Source organism: Acinonyx jubatus, chromosome X (assembly GCF_027475565.1).
Source record: "Acinonyx jubatus isolate Ajub_Pintada_27869175 chromosome X, VMU_Ajub_asm_v1.0, whole genome shotgun sequence".
NCBI lineage: Eukaryota > Metazoa > Chordata > Mammalia > Carnivora > Felidae > Acinonyx > Acinonyx jubatus.
The window spans coordinates 75,231,845-75,252,340 of NC_069389.1; the positions used below are offsets into that span (position 1 = coordinate 75,231,845).

A 20,496-nucleotide genomic window follows, 5' to 3' on the forward strand; every position below is an offset into this window, starting at 1 on the left:
TTCTCTTACTGTAAGGACAGGAATTATGACTCCAATCTCTCTACATGTTGGAACTGAAACTGGAAGTTCTCTGCGGGATATATTTTACAAATTGTTTATACTATTCACAAGTCTATTACAAAACATTTTTACATACATCTAAAAATATGTTTAGGGCACCTGTGTGGCTCAGTTAGTTAAGCATCCAACTTTAGCTCAGTTCATGATCTCAGGGTTCATGAGTTTGAGCCCTGCATAAGGCTCTATGGTGACAGCTCAGAGCCTGAAGCCTGCTTTGGATTCTGTGTCTCTGTTCGCACTCTGTCTCTTTCTCTATCAAGAATAAATAGACGTTTAAAAAATGTTGAAATACAATAGAAAATATCTTCCTACTAGAGAGAATGCTGTTTCCATTTCAAAAGGCCAAATAAAATATAGGGTATTTTTACATTCATAGCTGTGGAAATCATAAGAATGAATTCTACTATTTTAGTACTATAGAATTGGTAAGCAAAATAATTCATTTTCTAGGCTTCTATGTAGTGGACATAATATCAATTGTTGATAAGTAATGCCCTTACATTCCAACCAGAATAATATTTAAACTTTACATTTCTCTTTAAAGTTCCACTCCCACATTAAATTTCATAGAATGATTTTTTTTAGGGAATACTGCTACCCAATCTGAGGTATGTATTTTAATCATTAAGGTAAGTTTTTCCCTCATTAACCCCCCTCACTAAACAAGCTACATATGGTTTTGATAGCAAACACAAGAGGGTATTTATTAACTCATAAACTGTCATACAAGAGAAAATTAATTTAAATTTGATTTAACAAAAGTCCTGTTGCTTATTATTAAAATTTAGGAAAAGAGTCAATACATTTTAGAAAGCCAAAATCATCTCTATTTTCTTAAAAAAATAAAATCAAATCAACAAGAAATACCCCATGTAGCACTTCTTTCTTTCAACAATTTATATCCCTCCCATGATAAAAGAGCATGGTTTGAAGAATCAATAGGCAATTTTTCTGTATTCTCTTATTCAAAGTCTGGATTACATAAGGAAAGCTACTTATTTTATATTATTTGGCATAAATCAAAAACTATTTTCACCATTTTTTCTTCATTGAATAAGTGGCATAAACTGAGTTATTTAATCTTATGTATTTGTAGCAGTATTAAAATAGAAAAATATAGTAATTTGGAGCTTAAAAAGCCTTATTTTACACCAGCTTCCTCATTTTATACTGATGGAAACTAAGGTCCAGAAATATTAAATGATTCTTTTTATAAAAGGAAACTATTGCTCAATCACAAAATAATTCTAATCAATATTGCATTAAAGAGGCTGAAATTAGTGAACTGGTGAAAACTGTTTTGTTATTTTTAAATCTAACCATTTAAGGCTTCTGGAAATGGTCTTAAGGGTGAACAGAAAATAAAGAAACATCTATTTGAATTAAAACTACTACCTCCTTCTCCCACTTCCCAGGTCAACAAGGCAGAGACTACATTCTAGATTGCTGTAGCCAAGAACATGGCACCCAGATGGAGGGTTTTCTTCCTAGGAGGAGCAAGGTATCAATATTTTTCATTCTGCCACCAGCTACATGTTGCTCAGGGTAAGTCATGGGTGATTGCAATTGAGAAAGGGGCTTCCTTCTTTTACCCAGCCCTGACTCATGGAACAAAAGCTCTACCTTGGGCACAGCACTTGTGAGAACAGTGGACACTGATCACTATTGCTCCAGCTTGAAAGGTTGTGGTTTCATGCCAGAAGTGGCCCCCTGAGAGTACTCTAGTCTAGTGCCCAATCCAATGTATGCTTACCCGATGAGTGCTTACTCAGTGAGTGTGGTGAATGATAATTAAGGGATTATATGTCAAAAAATCTGCTAAAATGGTTACATATGATTTTTTCTTAAATATTGAGGTGGGCAAATACAAGTCCTTTCAACTACTGTCACAAAATTTCTGAGTCTCACCCAAGTGCTTTCTCAGGCACAGGGATAGGAGCAATCATAGATGTTATCTTCAGAAGGTTTGTCCCACTCCCTGACATACATGTGACTCAATTCAGTGCAGTGGTGGGGTATGCCTCCTAGAGGAAGAGAATACAACAGAATTCCTAGATTTTCATAGCATGTGCTTCCCACTCTTCTTCTGTTAAAAATTCTCAGGATTAAAACTAATGATGATACCCAGGTTCTGTCAAAAGCCTACTGAAGCCAGTTGATAATTAAGACTATCAGTGTAAGATTGGATTGGCAAACCCTGTTTGTAAAGGGACACATTATAAATGTTATAGGTTTTATGGGCCATATATTTTCTGGGGCAAAAGCTCAGCTATTAAATCATAGTATTAAAACAAGCAATGACAGTTCTTAATTAAGATGGTGGAGTAATAAGGGGACCCTGGACTTGTATCATCCTTTAAACACATCTAGATCAATATCGAACCATTTTCAACATCTAGGCAGCTGAGATGAGGATTACCAGAACAATCTGCATAATTTGAGGGAGACAATATGACAGGTACATGGTGTGGAGAGGTGAAGTGGGGGAGAGAAGAGCCACAGTGCTGCAGAGAAGTGGGAGCCCTTTTTGCAGAAGGGAGAATTAGTGGGATATTGAGCAATACATCAGGTTTGAAAGTGAAAACCATTCCCCCTGAAAGTAACTGGAGAGAAAGAGTGAAAACACGTGCAGGGGACTGCACAAGAAAACTGTTCTGTAAAACCATTGACTGGAAAAATGAGAGTGTTACAATATTGCCAGTTTGTTTTTTAAATAGACAGCAGAGTGCAGAGTCTGATGTTTTGGAGCTCACTGTCTGGCAGTTCTTCAGTGAAGAAGCAGGGCAGAGCCACTGGAACATGCATCATGGTGTGAGGATCCCCTGGATTGCATGGAGAGAAGTGTCTCTCCTTCTTGGAATGCATTTGGTACAGGTGACACAGCCTCTCCACTGTCAAAGCACCCAGCAGGCAACATAGAACTGTTCCATTCACCTGTATAGGAACAAAGACACCGGATGAGGGCAGAAAACCTGGCATTGGTTGTTGTGATTTACCAAAATCTCGGAGCTGCTGCCTCTATATGGTCAGGCAAATGTTTTCTGGGACAAGCTGGTACAGACCACAGTGTGGTGAGAACCTCCCCCAGAGAATCAGAATGGGTCTGAGCTGTGGAGGTCTCTGAAGTGTGGGGTTTTGAAACACAACTGTGCCTGAGATAAAATTCTGGAGGGAGGCACCTCCTGGCAGGTGGAAAGCTCAAACACAGATTGAGGAAAGGCAGGGAGCAGAAGTAAACCAGAGATACAGGAGGGGTGAGTGATTGCATGTCTGTGAGGACAAGAATTAACGATACTATAACTGAGATTCAAATTCCAATGGGTGCCAAGACAGTGAGGATGGATGAAGCATAGGAATGAATTAGTAATAGAGAAGATAAAATTATGGAAAATAATGAGGCTGGAAAAAATGAGAGAAACAAAAGTAGATCACAAAGGTAGACTTAAAGAACTCAGAAAAATATTAAAATGGAATAACATTTATATCATAGGAGTCACAGAAGATGAAGAGAGAGAAAATAGGGCAGAGGTTTATTTGAACAAATTACAGCTGAAATCTTCCCTAAGCTGGGAAAGGACACAGACATCAAAATCCAAGAAACACAGAGAAATCCCATTAAATTCAACAAAAAGCAACCATTACCAAGGCATATCATAGTCAAATACACAAAATACACAGACAAGGAAAGAATCTTGAAAGCAGCAAGGTAAAAAAAATGTATATATTTAAATACAAGTGATGACAGATCAGGTTTACAGTAGATCTGTCCACAGAAACTTGGCATGCCAGAAGGGAGTGGCATTATACTTCAATGTGCTGAATGGGAAAAATATGCAACCAAGAATACTTTATTCAGCAAGGCTGTCATTCAGAATAGAAGGAGAGATTAAAAAAAAAGTTTCCCAAACAAAAATTAAAGCAGTTAATGACCACTAAACCAGCCCTGCAAGAAATATTGGGGGGGGAGGGGGGTCTGAGTACGGGGAAAAAGACCAAAAGCAACACTGATTAGAAAGGAACAGAGAACAGCACCAGAAACATGAACTTTACAGGCAACCCAGTGACACTAAACTCATGTCTTTCAATAACCACTCTGAATGTAAATGGACTAAATGCTCCAATCAAAAGATATATTGTGTCAAATGGATAAAAAACAAGTCCCATCTATACACTGCTTACAAGAGACTCATTTTAGACCTAAAGATATTAGTGGATTGAAAGGGAGAGGATGGAGAAACATTTAACATGCTAATGAGCACCAAAAGAAAGCTGGAATAGCTATACTTATATCAGACAAATTAGATTTAAAACCAAAGACTGTAACTAGAGATGATATCCTAATTAAGGGGTATATCCTTCAAGAAGATCTAACAATTGTAAATCTTTATACCCCCAACTTGGAGAAACCCAAATATATACATCAGTTAATCACAAACATAAAAAACCTCATTGACAATAATAGTTGGGACTTTAATATGAGACTTACAGAAATGGACAGGTCATCTAAACAGAAAATCAAGAAGGAAACAATGGCTTTTCTTGACACACAGGACCGGATGGACTTAGATATATTCAGAACATTTCATCATAAAGCAGCAGAATACATATTATTTTCGAGTGCACATGGAACATTCTCCAGAATAGATCACATACTCAATCACAAATCAGGCCTCAACAAGTACAAATGATTGAAATCATACCATATGTATTTTCAGACCACAATGCTATGAAACTTGAAATCAACCAAAAGAAAAAAAAAAACTGGAAATACTACAAATACATGGAGATTAAATAACATCTTACTAAAGAATGAATGGGTTAACCAAAAAAATAAAGAAGAAATTAAAAAGTACGTGTAAACAATTGAATATGATTACATGACACTCCAAAACCTTTGTGATGCAACAAAGGCAGTCCTCAGAGGGAAGCATATTACAATACAAGCCTACATGAAGAAGCAAAAAAGGTCTTAAAATACAACCTAACCTTATAACTAAAGGAGCTAGAAAAGGAACAACAAGTAAAGCCTAAAGCCAGGAAAAGAAGGGAAATAATAAAGACAAGAGCAGAACTAAAGAATATAGAAACAAATAAACAACAACAACAAAAAAGAAACAGTAGAAGAGATCAATGAAACTAAGGGGTGGTTCTTCTAAAAATTAATAAAATTGATAAACACCTAGCCAGACTTATCAAAAAGAAAAAAAATTGACCCAAATAAATAAAATTATGAATGGAAGGGGAGAGATAACAACCAACACTTTAGATATACAAACAATTATAAAAGAATATTATAAAAAATTATATGCCAACAAACTGGGCAACCTGGAAGAAATGGGTAATTTCCTAGAAACGTTTAAACTACCAAAACTGACAAAGGAAAAAATAGAAAATTTGAACAGACCCAAGATCACCAAAGAAATTGAAACAGTAGTAAAAAATATCACAACAAACAAGAGTCTAGGACCAGATGGCTTCCCAGGGGGAGTCTACCAGACCTTTAAAGAAGAATTAGCATCTCTTCTTCTCAAACTACTCCAAAAAATAGAAATGGAATAAAAACTTCCAAATCATCCTAAAAGGCCAGCATTATCTTGATTGAAAATGAGACAAAGACTGAAGTAAAATGAGAAATACAGGCCAATATCCCTGATGAACATGGTTGCAAAAGTTCTCAATCAGATACTAGCAAATTGAATCCAACAGTACATTAAAAGTATTATTCACCACAATCAAGTGGGATTTATCCCTGGGCCACAGGGCTGTGTCAATATTTGCATACCAACCCACGTGATACACCACATTAATAAAGAAAGGATACAAACCGTATGATCCTCTCAATAGATGCAGAAAAAGCATTTGACAAAATATAACTTCCTTTCTTTTTTTAACATTTATTCATTTTTGAGAGTGAGAGAGACACATCAGGAGCAGGGGAGGGGCAGTGAGAGAGGGAGACATAGAATCCGAAGTAGGCTCCAGGCTCAGAGCTGTCAGCACAGGGCCCGATGCAGGGCTCAAACTCACGGACTTTGAGATTATGACCTGAGCTGAAGTCGGACGCTCAACTGACCAAGCCACCTAGGCACCCCTAACTTCCTTTCTTGATAAAAACCCTCAACAAGTATGGATAGATGGAACATGCTTCAACATTATAAAGGCCAGATATGAAAGACTCACAGCTAATATTATCCTCAATGGGAAAAAACTGAGAGCCTTTCCCCTACAATCAAGAATGAGACAAGGATACCCACTCTGGAACAACATAAGGATGTCCACTCTCAACATTGATATTTAACATAGCACTGCAAGTCTTAGCCTCAGCAATCAGACAACAAAAAAATATGAAAGGCATCCAAATTGGCAAGAAAGGAGTCAAACTTCCACTATTTTTAGAGAACATGATACTGTATCTAGAAAACACTAGGAGTACCTGGGTGGCTCAATGAATTAAGCTTCCAACTTCAGCTCAGGCCATGATCTCACAGTTTTTGGGTTTGAGCCCCACATCCTGCTCTGTGCGGACAGCTCAGAGCCTGGAACCCCCTTCGGATTCTGTGTCTCCCTCTCTCTCTCTGCCCCTCCCCTGCTCACACTCTGTGTCTGTCTCTGTCTCTCTCAAAATAAATAAACATTAAAAAAATTAAGAAAACACTAAACACTCCACCAAAATTTTGCTAGAACTAACACACAAATTCATCAAAGACACCAGATATAAAATCAATGTACGGAAATCGGTTGCATTTCAATACACCAATAATGAAGAGGCAGAAAGAGAAATAAAGGAATGTATCTAATTTGCAATTGCACCAAAAATAATTAGATACCTAGGAATAAACCTAACTAAAGAGGTAAAAGATCTGTACTCTGAAAACTATAGAAAACTTATGAAAGAAATTAAAGATGACATAAGGAAATGGAAAAGCATTCCACACTCATGGACTGGAAGAGCAAATATTGTTAAAATATCATTACCACCCAAAGCCATCTACATATTTAATGCAATGTTCATCAAACACGATGAGCATTTTTCACAGAGCTATAACAAACAATCCTAAAATTTGTAAGGAACCAAAAATCCCTGCATAGCCAAAGCAATCCTGAAAAAGAAAAAAAAAACTTGAGGCAATTTAATTCTGGACTTCAAGTTATACTACAAAGCTGTAGTCATCAAGACTCTATGGTACAGGCACAAAAATAAACACATAGATCAATGTAACAGAATAGAAAATCCAAAATGGGACCACAACTATATGGACACCAATCTTTAACAAAGCAGGAAATAATGTCCAATGGAAAAAAGACTGTCTCTTCAACAAAAGGTGTTGGGAAAACGAGAGTGACATGCAGAAAAATGAAACTGGACCACTTTCTTACAACATGCACAAAAATAAATTCAAAATGGATAAAAGACCTAAATGTGAGACAGGAAACAATCAAAATCTCAGAAGAGAACACAGATAGCAACCTCTTGGACCCTTCTGTAGTGATTTCTTATTAAACATATCACAAGAGGCAAAGGAAACAGAAGCAAAAATGAACCTTTGGTACTTCATTGAAACAGAATGCTTCTGCACAGTGAAGGAAATAATCAACAAAACTAAAAGGCAGACTACAGAATAGGAGAGGATATTTGCAAATGACATATTGGATAAAGGGTTAGTATTCAAAATATATAAAGAACTTATCAAACTCAACCTCCCCCCCAAAAAAACCCCCACAAATCCAGTGAAGAAATGGGCAGAAGACATGTATAGACACTTTTTCAAAGAAGACATTGAGATGGCTAACAGACACATGAAAAGATGCTCAACATCATTCATTATCAGGGAAATACAAATCAAAACCACAATGAGATACCACTTCACACCTGTCAGAATTACCAAAATTAACATAATAAGAAGTATTGGCAATGAAGTGGAGAAAGGGGAACCCTCTTGCCTGGTTGGTGGGAATTCAAACTGGTGAAGCCACTCTGGAAAACAGTATGGAGGTTCCTCAAAAAGTTCATAATAAAACTACCATACAATTCGGTAATTGCACTATTAGGTGTTTATGCAAAGGATACAAAAATACTGATTTGAAGGGATACAGTCACCCTGATGTTTATAGCAACTTTGTCAAAATAGCCAAACTATGGAGACAGCACAGATGTCCAGTGACTGATGAATGGATAAAGAAGTGGTATATATATTCAATGGAATGTTACTCAGCCATCAAAAAGAATGAAATCTTCTCATTTGCAACAATGATGGAGATAGATTGTATTATGCCAAATGAAATAATTCATTCAGAGAATGGAATGGAATTTAAGAAATTAAAGAGATGAACATATAAAAGGGGGAAAAAGAAAGAAAGGGTAAACAAACCATGAGAGACTCTCAAATGTAGGGTACAAACTGAAGGTTCATGGAGGGATGGCGGTGGGAGATGGGTAGATGGGTGATTGGTATTATTGAGGGCACTTGTAACGATGAGCAACTGGGTGTTGTGTGTAAGTGATGGATCACTGAATTCTAATCCTGAAACCAATATTGCACTGTATGTTAACTTACTAGAATTTAAATAAAATTTGGACAAAAAACAAGTGATGATAATATGTAAACAAATAAACATGGCTGTATTACAGTCAAAATTTACTTATTGGCACTGAAATTCTAATTTCAAAATTTTCATATGTCATGATATATTCTTCTTTTGAATTTTCCACCATTTAAACATGTAAAAATATTTCTTAGCCTGTGGGCTATACAAAAATAGGCAACAGGCTTGATTTATCCTTTGCCTTGTGGTTTGTTGATCTCTGCCTAAGAAACTTGTTACCCATCTATTCTAGCTATTTTAAAATTTAACTTGGTAGTTGTTTAATCACCAGAATTTTTTGTACCTGAATATCATTACCTTAAACTCTAAAAAAAGTGTTTACTAAGTTACATGTATATATTTGTTGTAGGTTGAAGTTTGAGTCCATGAGCCAGTGGCGAAGAAAGAATTCTTGAGATATTTTTGGCAGGAAAAGGTGGTTTTATTAAAGCATGGGAACAGGACCCCTGGCAGAAATAGCTGCAATTGTGAGCAATTGATTATTTACTTTGGAATTGAAGCAGTTAAAGACAAAGGAAGTTTACAAAAGGATTTTAATATGCTAAAGAAGATTTACAGGATGCTGGAGGTGTGGCCATTGTCAAGCTAAGGTTGTTTTTGCTTCTATCAAGGCATTAATATTAAGACAGTTGTGTTCCTAGAGGAATATCATACTCTGCCTGACTCAAGTAATTGTCAATGGGCTGCAGGTTATAAGGAGATTTAATTTCATCTACATTTCTTTTGCCTTTGTTCTCCATATCATTCCCCACTGAACAATTTTGACCCTTAAATCTTTAAGTCTGTTCAGGGAGGAAGGTCTCTTCTGTAACTTTTTCCTGCTGAATAGTGGCATAGAGAAGTCCCTACCTATGGGTCAATGTTGGTCATTTGAGGAATTTGTATATAAGAGTTACCAGAGGCAGAGGCAGCCAATTCAAGGTAGACAACATATATTAACCTCCTTGAGTAGGAACAATCATCTGCCTCCTGGAAGTTATGTCAATGAAGGAGTCTTTGCACCAGACAGGGAGACACCAGCAGAAAACAAAACGAGGTTAATATTATTATGAGAAACAGAGGCCTGAAAAAAAGACCTTTGATAGTTGACTAAAATCTTCCTTCAGTTCAGGAGTTTAGCCAATCACTAAAGGAAAGAGAGAGATTGTTTAAAGTTTGAATTTGAGTATCTACATCTTTTTGCAATCCTGTTACATTTTTGTGATATCTGGAATAGATACACAACATTCTGTTTTCATGCTAGCACGTGTTCCACCTTGTGCAACAGTTAAAATATCTAATGCCATTTTGAGAATCTGTGTGGCTTAATTGTGTAGCAAGCCATTTTAGCCATCATATACTATTTTGTTTAGTAAGTAGTCAGGTTATTAATAAGAGGTATCTTTATAGAAACAAAATAAAAATATAGGTTAATGGTTAGAGCAAATTATAAACCCAGTGTCTGAGTCTCAAGTACTGCTAGTGAGAAGATTTTTAGATGTCAGGATTGAAGCATCCTCAAATGGAGTGGGAACAGGCAGTGGGAATCGGATGAGTTTTTCTAGTTTGTAATTTAAGGTCTCTGGTGAACGTTTTGAATGGTCCATTTCAAGAAGGAATTGTCAGTATAGCTTGGGGAAAGGAGAATGAAAAAGAAAGGCACAACCATCATTTTCTTTTGAGGAGAAGTTTGAGGCCTTCTGCAGTTTCACAGGAATAAAAAGGCACGTTAGCTGCCAACACTGGATTCCTGTGAGGAAGATACACGTTTAATTATTGATATATGAGTCCATGAGTAATGAACTTCTAATTTTATGGCTGTGAGAATACATAATATGATCTGTTAAGAGCCTTTTCATTTTGGAGTTAAATGCCCTGCTGTGTTAGGCCTTCAATTCTTTAAATAAACCGTGTCTCCTGTGTTTATATGGGGTGGGCTGCTAGTAACTGTCAGATCAGGTTTAGGGAGGATATAGCTTGTGTATTCATTTAGAGATTTATGAATTAACCTGCCCTCAAGTGAATAATTTAATAAAGTACTATACTAATTATCTATTTATAGGTCTACACTGAGAAAAGGCTTTTCAGATACAACCATTGGGGAAATCTATCCCATTTTCCAGTTGTTCAAATAATCAAATGCCCGTGGGGTCTTGTTATTATCCCCACAGAATAACAAGCAAGAAGATGGTCTATACATGATCTATTTCTCTGCAGTTTACCTCAAGTTGTCCAGCATCAGTTTTAGGGCTTTTAGGAAAAAGACAGTTTTAGCTGTTAATGAATATAAGTCAAGAGAATGGAAGAAGTTTGGAAACCTTGGAGAACCATAGCCAAATATTTGAGGAAACCAGAAGAATTTAGATTCTAGTCTACTTTATAATAAATAGTATTAAAATTTAAAAGCTACAAAGGTGTGCTATTGAAACAATTTTTCTCTAGTTACCCTCATTTCCAAATCAAGACTAATTCGTTTCTAAAACAAGTCCAATTTTAACAAATGTGGCCTAATTATTTCCATAAGGTCAGCAAGAATAGTGATTGATCATATAGATTTTTTAAAATTTGCTTTGCTGGAATTTGTTGTAAAGAATCTCTATATCAAATGCTTAGTAGCCTCTCCACGCCAGAAGCCAAGCCAAGTGCTTGCCATCAGACATGCCCTCAATAACTAGATTTGGGCAGATACATCTTCTTGAGGTGTCCAAAATATCCTGAGATTCCTGCACCCGTCAGGAGGTGACACTCTTTACTCACCTGGTAAGGCTGCTGGGAACTCTGTAAGCAAGGTATCAGGCCAACCATTTCTAAGGGCTCCACTGGCTTCCTGGTTCATAAAGTCAACTTTAGTTCCTAAAAGCTGTATGATCATATCTGAGTCTATGCATTTCTCTCAAATATAACATTCCAGTGAAAGCCTTGGTAAAATGACCAATCTTTACAAAGGTGTCCTGTTATAAGGAGAACAGATTCTTATTGAACTTATGCAAATAACTATGACTGTCACCAAAGGAAGAACAAAAGTTTTTGAATTTCAGAGGTTTTAGGTAGTGATGAAAGTTAAATGCTTCAGTTTGTTTACAGATGAATATTTTATCACATTTCTGTAAATCATGGTTGTCTTAAGAGAAAAATGTCCTTAATGTGAAAGAGAAAATATTAGAGAAGAAGCAATGTTTCAAACAAGGGTTTCAAACAAGAGTGACTAAAACTGTAATCATCTTCCTTAATTTATTTAGTCCCATGTTACTAATTCCTTTCAATTTGAATGTGGCATTTAGTTAGTTCTGAAAATTTTTACTATTTTTTACAAAGTCCTTGATTTTATTTTTAATTTAAATTTAAGTTAGTTAACATATAATGTAGTATTGGTTTCATGAGTAGAATTTAGTGGTGAATCACTTACTTATCACCCCCAGTACTCATCCCAAAAAGTTCCCCCTTAATGCCCATCACTCATTTAGCCTATCCCCCTACCCAACTCCCACCCAGCAACCCTCAGTTTGTTCTCTTAAGGGTCTCTTAAGAGTTATTTTAAGTTATTTTAAGAGTTCTCTTATGCTTTGTCTCCTCTCTGTTTTTATCTTATTTTATTTTTCCTTCCCTTCCCTTATATTCACGTGTTTTGTTTAAATTAAACATGAGTGAGATAATATATTTCTCTTTCTCTGACAGATTAATTTCACTTAGCATAATACACACTAGTTCCATCCACATTGTTGCAAATGGCAAGATTTAATTCTTTTTAATCACTGAGTAATATTCCAGTGTGTGTGTGTGTGTGTGTGTGTGTGTGTTTATACCACATCTTCTTTATGTTTTCTTCAGTCAAAGACATTTGGGCTATTTCCATAATTTGGCTATTGTTGATACTGCTGTTATAAACATTGGGATGTATGTGCCCCCTTAAAATCAGCTTTTTTGTATCCTTTGAGTAAATACCTATTATTGCAATTGCCGGTCTGAAAATATGTATGGTATGATCTCAGTCTTTTTGTACTTAATGAGGGCTGATTTGTGACCCAGTATGTGATCTATTCTGGGGAATGTTCCGTGTGCACTCGAAAAGAATGTGTATCCTGCTGCTTTAATATGAAGTGTTCTGAATATATCTTTTAAGTCCATCCTGTCCAGTGTGTCATTCAAAGCTATTGTTTCCTTCTTTAGTTTCTGCTTAGATGATCTGTCAATTGTTGTAAGTGGAGTATTAAAGTCCCTTACTATTATTGTATTATTATCAATAGGTTTCTTCACGGTTTTCATTAATTGATTTAGATATTTGGGTGCTCTCGAGTTAGGGGCATAAATATTTACAATTGTTAAATCTTGGTGGATAGACCCTGTAAATATGATATAGTGCCCTTCCTTGTCTCTAGTTATTGTCTTTGTTTTGAAATCTAGTTTGTGTGACATAAGTATGGCTACTCCAGATTTCTTTTGATGATCATTGGCATCATATATGATTCTCCATCCCTTCACTTTCATTCTGAAGGTGTCTTTAGGTCTAAGATGAGTCTCTTGTAGGCAATATATAGACGGATCTTGCACTTTTATCTATTCTGATACCCTGTGACTTTTGATTGGAACATTTATTCCATTTACACTCAGAGTGATTACTGAGACATGAATGTAGTGCCATTGTGTTGCCTGTAGAGTTGGTGCTTCTGGTGATGTTCTCTGGTCCTCTAGTCTTTGTTACATGTGGTCTTTTTTTTTTTTTTTTTTTTTTTCTCCACTCAAAGAGTCCCCCTTAACATTTCTTGCAGGGTTGGTTTAGTAGTCATGAACTCCTTTACTTTTTGTTTCTCTGGGAAAGTCTTTATCTGTCCTTCCATTCTGAGTTCTCTAAGTCTTGTATTATGACCTTTTTGCCTTTGTTTTCCTTTTTTTCCCAGCTTTTTTATTTTCCATAATTTTATCTTCTATATTACTGATTCACTGCTTTGTTTCACCCATCCTTGTCATTGTGGCAATGTTAAAGGGTTAACATTACATCTCAATTATAGCATTTTTAACTTCAACTTGACTAGATTTAAGTTCTTTTATCTCTACACAAAGATTTCTCTGGTGTCTTCTATGCCTTTTTTAAAGCCAGTTAGTATTCCTATAATTGTGGTTTTAAATTCTGGTTCAGACAACTTACTTATATCTGTGTTGATTAACTCCCTGGCTGTCATTTCTTCCTGTTTTTTTATTTTGAAGTGACTTTCTCTGTCTTGTTATTTTGGAGGAAGAGAAAAAAGTTAATTAAAAAATTAAAAACACATTAAAAACAAAACAAAACAAATGAAATAATGTAAGCTACATCCTAGCCATGTTTCAATCTATTTGTTAAGAAAAACTTGGTAGAAAAGAGACAAAGAAAAGAAAAGAAAAACAATAAATAAAAAGAAATTTAAAATTAAATTTTTAAAAATATAATATAGAATAAAATAAAATATAAAAAAAATAGAATACAACATTTGCTTTTTCTGTACCCGAGAAAGAAAAAGAAAAGAAAGAAAAATAAACAACTTAAAAAAACAACAGAAGCAAATAAAATGAACAAACAAATGGACAAGCAAACAAAATGAAACCCAAATGAAGCTAGATCCATTTTGCCCTAGAACTGAAACTTTGCAGCACATTATGATCCTTAGACTAAGTGCGTGGTAAGGATTTGTGCTGGTCTTCTAGGGGATGTTCCTGGAGGGTACAGATGGGCAAGGCTTGGTGTAAGGCTCCATTCTCCACTTAGTGGCACTGTTTAGCTCACTTGGGTTGATCAGTTAGGGTAGGATACAGGTGAAAACTGGTTCAGCCTCTCCTCTAGTCTCTGGAGCAGAAATTTTGCACTCTCACAGATTCTGGATTAATCACCCCTCCTTTGTCTCAGGCTTCCATCTGCTCCCACCTTTACCCTGTTTGTGTCCAAGCTGTCTGCCTGCCAGGTGCCTCCCTCCAGAGTTTTATCTCAGATGGGGATGTGCTTCAAAATCCCACACTTAAGAGACCTCCGAGTTGTGGACCCCTGCTGATCCTCTGGGAGAGGGTCTCACTGAGCAATTATTGATACTGACTTATCCCAGGAAATGTCAATGTGGCTGCACAGCCTCAAAGGCTCAGAGTTTATGGTAAATTGCAACAAACAGCACCAGGGTTTGGTGCCCTCAGGTAGTATCTTTTTTCCTATACCAGTATATGTGGCAGCTCCCTGGAGCCTGCCAGGACTTCTGCCCCATAAGAGGCCATATTGCCTCTACCAAATGCACCCCAAGCAGGGGAGCTGCTTCTCCCTGTGCCACAAACACTCCCCCTAGACCATACTGCCCATTCCTAGGGATTCACACTGCTTCCTCGCCAGAGCACTGCCAGCCACTGAACTTTGAATCTTCAGACTCTACACTCCACTGTTTACAAAAAAACTGGAGGTATTGAAATCCTCTCATTTATCCCCATCAATGGTTTTGGGGAACAGATTTCTTGCCCAATCATCTGTAAGTGCTTTTACTCTTTCTTTCTTCCTCTACAGCTACTTTTAGAGGGAGTGCTTTTCTTGTATGATCTTCTTGCATGATTTCAATGTGCTGTATTCTCTCTGCCTTCTCTTTCTCTGCCCTCTTTCTGAGAAAATGGCTCCCTACCCTCAATGACACTGTGGCATTTCTCTTCCCAATTCACCTTTCTACACTGTGTACCTGCCTATATCTCTTGCTTAAATTATGCAGATTGTTGCATTGATCCTAAGGTCAATTTCCTAGGTGCTCAAAATTTTTTGATGTTGATCTAGCTGTGTTTCAAGGAGACAAGCTCAGGGTCCCCATACTGCTCTGCCATCTTCACTCCTTCCTCAATTTTTCCCAATTTTAAAGATATCAAAAAACCTGCATTTGTCAAAAGCCCTTTTTATGAGTCTCCTTGAAGATGAAATATGTTTCAGAAGAGAATAAGGACAATAATTTTAATGACAAAAGACTAAAAAATGGACATGGCTAAAGATCTGATGAGAGGTTCCAATATAGCTGGCAAGGAAATCCAGTTATTTCTGTGACACAGCACTTCAACAATCAGAATATGAAATGATGGCCTTATACCAAACCATATTAAAACTAGACGTTGCATATAATCCTTGGAATAGTGATAGCTTTGACCCAAATGTAACCTAAGCCTTGTTATTTGTTTAACAGTACTTCCAAACTTACTTAACATACCAAAAAAAGGCTTAATTAGTCAAAGAGATTTCATTTACAATTTAAATCCCATGGAAGTTTGTTAAAAAGACCTCAGAAAGTTGTAAAGCACATGCTTAAATAGGATTACACATTTTTGCAGAACTTAAAACTTAATTATTCATGTAAGCAAGATGGCAATAAGAGATTCCAAGGGCAAATAGATAGAGTTATATAGTTGTTAGTAAAACTTAGCTCTTTTAATTTAGAGATGTTTTAACTTTAAGTAATCAAAGACTTGATAGAAACAAAACATAAAAGTTTTGGTTTTTTGGGCAGACAAAAAAATGTCATTTTACATTTTCTTACATTTTTTTTTTTACTGTTTGTTTATTTTTGAGACAGAGAGAGATGGCATGAACGGGGGGCGGGGGCAGAGAAAGAGGGAGACACAAAACTCGAAGAGGGCTCCAGGCTCCGTGCTGTCAGCATAGAGCCTGTCACAGAGCCTGAACTCATAAACTGTGATATTATGACCTGAGCTGAGGCCGGACACTTAAACAACTAAGTAACCCAAGTACTCCTCATTTACATTTTCTCATCAAGAGCTGATCAACAATTGAAGAAACTGTTTTTTGAACAGAGAGAAAAGAATAATTTCAATCTTATGCCAGTGTACTTTTAAAATACATTCATGTTACTGATATGCCCCGATTCGAGAGACCCCCCCGAAAACATACCACCAGAGTCCAGAATCAAAGCCAAGCGGCAAGGGTTGTTTATTGCAGGTTCGAACCCGGTCCTCCACGCACTAGTTGCCGGTGGCGCTAAGAGGCCCTGAGTAAGGATCTTACAGCTTCTTTTATAGCCCCGCACAAACAAGTTAGGGACCTTTTTTAGAGGTTACAGAGCTGTTGTTTGTTAACATTTAAATTTGAACGCTCAGCAGAATTCGATTGGTTCCCGCCTTTATTTTAAACCATTCAGCAGAACTTGATTGTTCCCGCCTTTATGTCAGACTACAAATGGGCGCGCCCTGGCTGGTTTTGGGAACGGCGGGGTGGGGGGGGGATCTTTTCTTTGCAGTTGTGAGTACACCTGGTAATTTTTCTCTTAGCCTCTCATTCCCCCCTCTCTTTGGTGCCTTAAGAGCCAATCTTGGATCTTATGTGTCTGACTCAAATATTTTGGTAATGACGGGTTGGTATTGGGTCCTAAGGACCATCAGTTGGATCGTGTTAACTTGGTCTTTGATAAAGGCAACTAGTTTATTAATAATATAAGGCCCGAGGGTGAGAAGGAGAAGGAGGAGTATAAGGGTCCCAGCTAGAGCAGAAAGCAGGGTGGCTAGCCATGGGGACTGATTGAACCAAGACTCAAACCAGCCTTGTTGTTGTCCTAGTTCACGCTTCCGTTTGGCCAGGCCTTCTCTAACTTTAGCCATGGACTCTCGGACTACTCCGGTGTGGTCAGCATGAAAACAACATTCTTCTCTTAAGGCTGCACATAAACCTCCCTGTTGGAGGAAGACTAGATCTAGCCCCCTTCGGTTCTGTAGGACCACTTCAGAAAGGGAGGTCAGAGATTTTTCGAGGTGCGAGATTGAGTCCTCAAGTCTGGCTATATCCTCATCAATGGCTGTCCTTAGGCTATTGAACCCTCGGTGCTGGATGGCTAGTGATGAGATCCCTGTTCCTGCCCCTATGGCACCAAGGCCAAATAAGGTGGCCAAGGTTATGGCTGTAAAGCGTTCCCGTTTTGTTCTTATTGACCCTCTTGCTTCCGTCCCTTCCGTCCACAGATCATATACAACATCTTCTCGGTGGTAAATAACCCTTGGAAATATTAATATCATGATACAATATTCGGGTGACAAATTAAAAACAGCCCTGCTAACACATGGGGTGAGCCCTGTCTGAGAACAAATCCACCAACTGTCAGAAGCTGGAATCATCCATTTAGATTTACCCATAGAGTAATTATGGGTACAGAGCTGGATATGGCTAGAGGGGACCTTTCCTATACAAGTCCCATTGCCAGTGACCGCTTGCAGTGTGAGGCGGGGGCCCTTTCGATTCCACTTGCAAGCTGCTGGCGAGTCTTCATCTGACTGTGAAAAAGGGGCAGCTAGACCTATGGCTTCGTAGAAGGGGGGTTTTATTTTATTTATTTTTTTTTTTAAATTTTTTTTCAACGTTTTTTATTTATTTTTGGGACAGAGAGAGACAGAGCATGAACAGGGGAGGGGCAGAGAGAGAGGGAGACACAGAATCGGAAACAGGCTCCAGGCTCCGAGCCATCAGCCCAGAGCCTGACGCGGGGCTCAAACTCACGGACTGCAAGATCGTGACTTGGCTGAAGTCGAACGCTTAACCAACTGCGCCACCCAAGCGCCCCAGAAGGGGGGTTTTATATCATAACATAGCCAGCAGGCCCTTGTTGCCTCAGGGTCCGATCGGTTTAAGGCCTCATACGCTGCTGTTAGCAATTTCCATAGGGAGTCTATACCTTCTGGGATAGACTCGTCTCTTTTTTTCTTTTTTTTTTCTAATACCTGATTTGGCCCTACCGGTTGTACAAGAGGGGGGACTTTTAATTTTATTTGAATGGCAGTCCCAAAGAGGGGATATTGATATAAGTAGAGTCCCCAAGTGAGTCCTAAGACCCACCGCCTATCCTTTTTCCCCTCCTCTGTAAATCTCACACGAATAAGGTTACAGTTTTCATCATACCTGGTGCGGGTACATGGTTGGACATAGGACATTTCAATAAATTGGGGTTTTACTTCCCACTTCCATTCCCCATCATTGGAGGTGACACAACTCCAGGCTGCACAATAGAGGTTTTCAAACCCTCCACATGTGTGCTTCATTGCTCCCGTCCTAAATCCCGGACATGCATAAAATCCATTTCTACTTATTGATACCCTCCTTTGCAGTTGCCTCCATTTACCTCCTTCCATTTCTTTTAATGGACTAATTTTTTCTAAATTAAAATATAAATCTGGCCACCAGGTATTTAATGGGGCAGTTCCTAGGGGTTTGTTGTAGACTTCATGAGTCTCTAAATTAGTAATTTCCCATGTCAAATTATAGGGGTCGTGGGGGTTTGGATTTACAGACAGAATTTGCAGAACAATCAAGAGAAGGGCAAGTACCATAGTTACAGCTCAGTCCGTTGGCGGCGTAGGGTCAATTTTAAAGGATTGTCCTTAGTCCGATCAACAGTCCAGGTTGTCTTTGAAGGTCCGATGAGGTCTGAGAACGGGTCCACTGGTTTGGCGTGGGCGAAATGGATCCAGGTGGCAATTCCGTCTACTTTGATGGCAGTAGGCATTGTCAGGATGACCTGGAAGGGTCCTTTCCACCTGGGCTCCAGAGTTCCCTGCCAATGACGTTTGACGAGGACCCAATCCCCTGGCCGGAATTGATGTGGAATAAGCAGGGGTCCAGTCTCATAGAGTTCCTTTAATTTGGGCCATACATCTTCATGGACCCTCTGCAAGTCTTGTAGGGAGAACAAGAATTCAAGACTATTATCATTCTCAGCTTTGATAAGGTTATCTTTTAGGTTAGGGATGATGGGGGGTGGTCTACCATGTATTATTTCATAGGGTGTGAGTCCCAGTTTGTATGGGGAATTACACACCCTGAACAGAGCGTAGGGGAGAAGGACCACCCAATTAGTGCCAGTCTCCATGGTCAATTTGGTTAGGGTCTTCTTTAAGGTTCTGTTCATTCTCTCTACCTGTCCTGAGCTTTGGGGTCGGTATGCACAATGTAATTTCCAATCAGCCCCAAGTATGGAAGCCAGTCCCTGACTTACCTTAGAGACAAATGCAGGTCCATTGTCTGACCCTATCATTACTGGAAAACCATGCCAGGGCAGGATTTCTTCTAGGATCTTTTTGGCTACAATCTGCGCCGTTTCATTCTTGGTTGGAAAGGCTTCAGTCCATCCTGAAAAGGTATCTACAAAAACTACCAAATACTTATATCCATATTTTCCTGGTTTTACCTCAGTGAAATCTATTTCCCAATAGGTCCCCGGTCTGCTCCCTCTTTGTCTTACCCCTGTTGTCTGAGGATTGCTACTCGCATTGTTGAGTTGGCACACTGTACATTTAGTGACTACTTGATCGACCTTATCAGAGACATTTCTGATTTTTAGTCCAGTCTGTCTCAGTAAGTCCAACATTTGCTGGGAACCTAAGTGGGTGCTGCGATGGATCCGCTCTAGAACTTGCCATCCTAGTTTATCTGGGAGTATAATGCTGCTTTTAGAGTCTCTCCACCAGCCATCTTTGATTCGGGTCATAGGAAGTTTACTCATCCATTGAATGTCGCTTTCTGAATACTCAGGGCTGGGGGGCAGTTCCCGGGGTCCAGGGTCTGGCAGTTGTAGGGTCAGCAATTGCGCTGGGGGCCGAGCTATGTTTTTTGCAGTCTGATTGGCCAAATTGTTGCCCCGGGAAATTGGGTCAGTTGTCTTCTGGTGTCCTGGGCAATGCACAATCGCTAGCTTTTTGGGTTCCCATAAGGCTGCTAGCAGGGCTAGAATCTCTTCTTTATTTCTGATGTCTTTGCCTTCAGCTGTGAGGAGCCCCCGTTCTCTGTATATCGCCCCATGTAAATATGTGGTTGCGAAGGCATATCGGCTATCAGTGTACACGGTTAGCTTGCGGTCTCTTCCTAACTTTAGGGCC

The 20,496-nt window shown here is 38.4% G+C and overlaps 1 protein-coding gene across 1 annotated transcript; it reads right to left on the reverse strand.

Moving 5' to 3' along the window:
- Positions 1-16,830: 16,830 nt before the first annotated feature.
- LOC113597516 (retrovirus-related Env polyprotein from Fv-4 locus) lies at positions 16,831-17,763 on the reverse strand. Its single transcript, XM_027053842.2, has one exon. The coding sequence runs from the start codon at positions 17,761-17,763 to the stop codon at positions 16,957-16,959; it is 807 nt and encodes a 268-aa protein (XP_026909643.1). The 3' UTR covers positions 16,831-16,956.
- Between the last annotated feature and the right edge of the window lie 2,733 nt (positions 17,764-20,496).